Source organism: Arachis stenosperma, chromosome 1 (assembly GCF_014773155.1).
Source record: "Arachis stenosperma cultivar V10309 chromosome 1, arast.V10309.gnm1.PFL2, whole genome shotgun sequence".
Taxonomy (NCBI): Eukaryota; Viridiplantae; Streptophyta; class Magnoliopsida; order Fabales; family Fabaceae; genus Arachis; species Arachis stenosperma.
Window position 1 is genome coordinate 46,838,056 of NC_080377.1, and position 4,452 is coordinate 46,842,507.

The 4,452-nt window shown below is 34.3% G+C and overlaps 1 protein-coding gene across 1 annotated transcript; it reads left to right on the top strand.

Annotated features, from left to right (window-relative positions):
• The first annotated feature begins 714 nt into the window (after nt 1-714).
• LOC130979314 (uncharacterized) lies at nt 715-4,452 on the top strand. Its single transcript, XM_057902730.1, has 9 exons — nt 715-720; nt 1,087-1,160; nt 1,832-1,903; nt 2,006-2,090; nt 3,033-3,083; nt 3,211-3,218; nt 3,685-3,746; nt 4,140-4,200; nt 4,287-4,452. Exons 1-9 carry the CDS (start codon nt 715-717, stop codon nt 4,450-4,452), a joined length of 585 nt encoding a protein of 194 aa, XP_057758713.1.

The following is a 4,452-nucleotide window of genomic DNA, read 5'->3' on the forward strand; positions in this document are numbered from 1 at the left end:
TGCATACAGGGACCAGTGCGCACACCTCCTCATCCCTTCAACAAGTGCCGCCAGGCCGAGTTCTACCTTCCATGGAAGTGCGAGAATGAGTGTCACTCCTACGAGAAGTGCCAGTACGAGCTCCTCATGGAGCGCATGTTCAGATGCAGAAGATCAAGGAACGAGCCTCCCTTAATCACTCTCAATCCAAGGGCGCCGCCTTTCCCGTCATCCCTAAAATCGCCAATGCCTGATTCATTCCAGGTTTCTGCTTCTCCCTGATCTAGGGTTTTTGGATTCATTCCTCATTCCTGATTGATTAATTGCTCTCGTTATCAATATTCTTGCGTTCGGATTTATTAGGGTTATGGGATTGTTCACGCTTTTACTTGATTATGAGGCGAGAGATTGATTATCTTCATCATTTTTTAATCTTTTGTTCAAAATTTTGGTAGCTTTCTTACAAGGTACTAAATTATTTATAGTTCCAGTTTTATACTATTTTGCACAGCTTGCTAGTATGTTACTATTGTTTTGTTGCTACTCCCCCCGTCCCTCCTTTTTTTCAATAAGAAATCTAATGACAATAAATGGTTTACAAAAGGTAGAAATTGCTGACTTGTTGGGTAGCTCGTATTGTAGTGTTGTGATTTGTGCAGTGGAGCATATAGGATTTAAGAAGTTATTGAAGGAGAACATGTGAATTGAGTGTGAAGAGTGAAAGAATTATGGGTAATGTCGGTATGAAAAATGCTAAATTAATGATGATATATCTATATGAAAAATGTTTGAAACGACCATATAGGGATGCCTTTTTGTTTTGGCCATATAGGAATGTCTTTTATGTTCAATTAATTGGAAGTATTAGAAAGTTGTGGAGATCATAGAACTAAGTTATAATGTTGTGTTGATAGGAACACCTTCACGTGATTTATTTTTATTATTATTGTTTTATGGGGAAAATATTGTTGTGTTGATAGGGATACCTTCATGTGTTCTGTTTTCATTATTACTATTTTATGGGGATAATATCAGCCGCTTCATTACTGTTGCGTTGATGTTTTTGAACCTTTTCTTATGTATGCATGAATCTTCTTCCAATTTTAGGTTGTTGCAGGGTTAGCAGCTGACGGTAGGCAAATTGTTGTGAGGACCAAGTCTGAAGCAACTAACTATGACAGGTTTATTACATTATCCTGAAATATCACAACAAAGTCCACCCTGCCCTTTATTTTCATTTTTTCTGATGCATTCGTTTAAATGTATTGTCTATATTGACTAAGATTGGATTGTATGTGTTATTGCTGTTGAACACAAATGAACTAATTGGAAATTTAAATCACTGGAAAGTGACTAAGACTTGTTTTAATTTTGATTTCAACCAATTATCATTACTCTTTTTATTCTACTATATTTTGCTTGACTTATTGTCAATGTGACAATGTAGGATTCCCTGAAACTGATCGGTAGGAATTTAAACTGTTGTCCAAATAACAGTGATAATTTAGTTTAAAGAAAGTTTTAGTGGACCGTTAAAATTATTGGTTTATACCTTAAAACATTTGCCATTTCAAACATCTATGATCTAACACAATGCTGTTGGTGGCTTTGGATTGAAGTGAACCATATCATGCTTGGGGTTTCAGTACTCATGCATTTTCATGCTTTAGATTGAATGTCATGATTGAATCACTATGGGATAAGAGAATTAGTGTAGCAGTGTTGAATGGACTAGGTTTGATGTGCATGCTAATATTGTGTTTTTACCATTTTCTTATGTGTATAGTGCCCAGTTAAAGATCAATATCTTTCCGTTACATAATATTCATTTCTAGCTTATTTTTCTTTGCAGTGTGTATGGAGAACCTATTCTTGTTAAGGAACTTACTGAACACGTGGCTAGTTATGTGCACCTTTGCACACTGTACTGGTGGCTCAAGTTTAGTGAAACTGATTCGCATTACCATTTTAAGCTGTAGTTTTTCGTATTTTTTACATCAATAACATATTGTTGGCAATTTCACAGACCTTTTGGATGTGGCATCATACTAGGAGGTTATGACAGAGATGGACCACAATTGTACATGGTTGAACCTTCTGCTATTTCCTATGTTAGTGAACCTTTTGTTTTGTTGACAACTTCTGAAATTATATTTAGAAATACCTGAACTATTGAGGTTCCTTTTCTTTGCAGTTCCACATACAACTTTTCTACTAATTTGTTCTTATTGCTATATTCTAGAGATATTTTGGTGCTGCAATTGGGAAAGGGAGGCAGGCTGCGAAAACGTAAGGGAATTAATGTTAATCATAATTATTATATTCAATAATAAACGCAAAATTAAATTTTTCTTTTAATTTTTTTGGTAGGGAGGTTATCCTCCTTTCGATTTCCATTGTTGGCTTTTAGGGTATGTTTGGTTGAAGGGTAAATGATATAGAAAAACATTTGTGCTGTTTAATAACTACTACGTTGAGTTGCTATTATATAGAATCTTGCTTTGTGAAGTTTGATAGTAATTTGCTGAAGGTAATCAACTGGGAGGGTAGACCGTCACTTTTTTACCTTTTATTTTAATTATAAGTGTAAAAATTGTCAGACTGATCAAGATATGCTGCAATTTTTTTCGTCCTCTTTTTGTACTTTGGTGTGTACTGTTTGAGTTGAATAAACATAAATGCAAGAAAATACTAATGTGAATTAGAATTTTACTCCCTTATGGTTTGAACATTGTTCCTTTTGAAATCAGATACTTTTGAAATAAGGGTCTGCTTGATTGAGTAGGAGGAAAAGGGGAAGTATAGGATGCTGTGATTACATTTCAATTTTTTCCTTCTCCGATCTTTGATATGATATATCAAGAAAGTGTAAAGGAATTTTTATTCTGAAATTTATGATGATCGTATTTTTATTAACTCTTCTATGCAGCCATAATGGCTTTGATTGAAAACGTGATTTGGACTTCTATAAGCAATAGGAGATGGTTCATATTCATTAAATATTAATTTATTTCTATGGAATTTTATTAAATGTTACTAATGGTATCCTTCAGGTAAAAGACGACCATGGCAAGCATTTTTGTTGTATGGACCACCTGGAACAGGTAAATCATATTTGGCCAAGGCTGTTGCTAACTAGTGTTTTTGAGTGCTAGTAGTAGTTATGAAAGCCCAGGCCCATGAATAGCCATAATCAAATCCTTTCATAGCTTCTGGTTATCTTGTATGCAGTTTACATGGTAAATTCTCCTTGCTGCTCTTCCCTCTGTTACTATATAGTAAGCAAAGATAAGATGCAAAATTAAAGCTTCTATTATTGGCTGCAGGTGAGGAAAGGGCATTCAAAAATTTCCCAGCATTAGTTTGTGCCTAACCCTTCTTTTTCCTTTCATTCTTTTAAATCTTGTTATCGACAGCCTTCAGAACTGTAAGGATACACTTGCAATGTGCCAAAGATCTGAATATCGGAGTTACTTGAACAGGGGAACCAAACTCCACTCTTGATGAGGCAGAAACAGCGCTATCAGTATTTATTTGTTCTTCCGAATTCAGCAGCATATCTACTACAGAAATATGTATATCTTATTAGCATTTTGGTTCATTAAAATGATAAGGGTATTAATACATAAAGGAGAAAAAGTAATATACTTTAGAAAAATGATAGAATTTTCATTCTTAATAATGAATTATGTTACCTTGATCCAGGGTTGAAGTAACTAGAACACCTCTTTCAGCCTATGATGCCACAGAAATTTTGAAACCTAATGGTATATTCTGAATCCATTCTTGTGTTTTTGATGTTTCCTTCCACTTCAATAAGCACTATATAGAGGAAGAATTCATTAAAATAAACTACACACTTTATTCTTTAAAAAAGATGATGAAATATAAAAGAGTAGCTCCAAAGTTAAAGGAAAGAAGCAAAAAATCATAAGTGCTTTGCTCTCTTGTGCAATCTGAGTAGTATTATTAGGTCAGAGTGGTGGCCACAAGGTTTTTCTTTTCATGCTCAATGTTGTGATTTGAAAGATTAATATTTGTTTAGGAACTACTAGACAGCTGTAACTCCTTCCAAATTCCAATTCTTTATAAGAGAGACCTCTTTTATTGATATAGCTTCTTGTCAAGTTGATGTTTTTATGAGATCTGAAAGTTTATAGATAAGGTTCAAGCAAACTCAGATCAGGATGTTTGGAATCAGCTCAAAGCAGGATCCTTCCAGTAAGTTTCGAGTTTCTTTTAGTTTTGCTTCCTACTTTCTTGTTGCGACTACATTTGAGTTGAGTTGAATGGTATGTTCTTGACAGGTTCAATGAAGAAATGATGGAGTCGCTTTTTGGATATAATGCTGCTCAAGAAAAATCTAAACCTGGAATGAAGAAAGAATCTCGTGAACAAACTCCTCAATATATTCAGATCATTGAACCAAAAAAAGCAAAGAATTTGTCAAATAATGAGCCTTTCAACCTTTAA

Coding starts and splice junctions, on each gene's coding strand:
- LOC130979314 (XM_057902730.1), top strand. Junction 1,161..1,831: donor GAAGCAACTAACTATGACAG/GTTTATTACATT, acceptor TTTTCTTTGCAG/TGTGTATGGAGAACCTATTC. Junction 1,904..2,005: donor TATGTGCACCTTTGCACACT/GTACTGGTGGCT, acceptor GCAATTTCACAG/ACCTTTTGGATGTGGCATCA.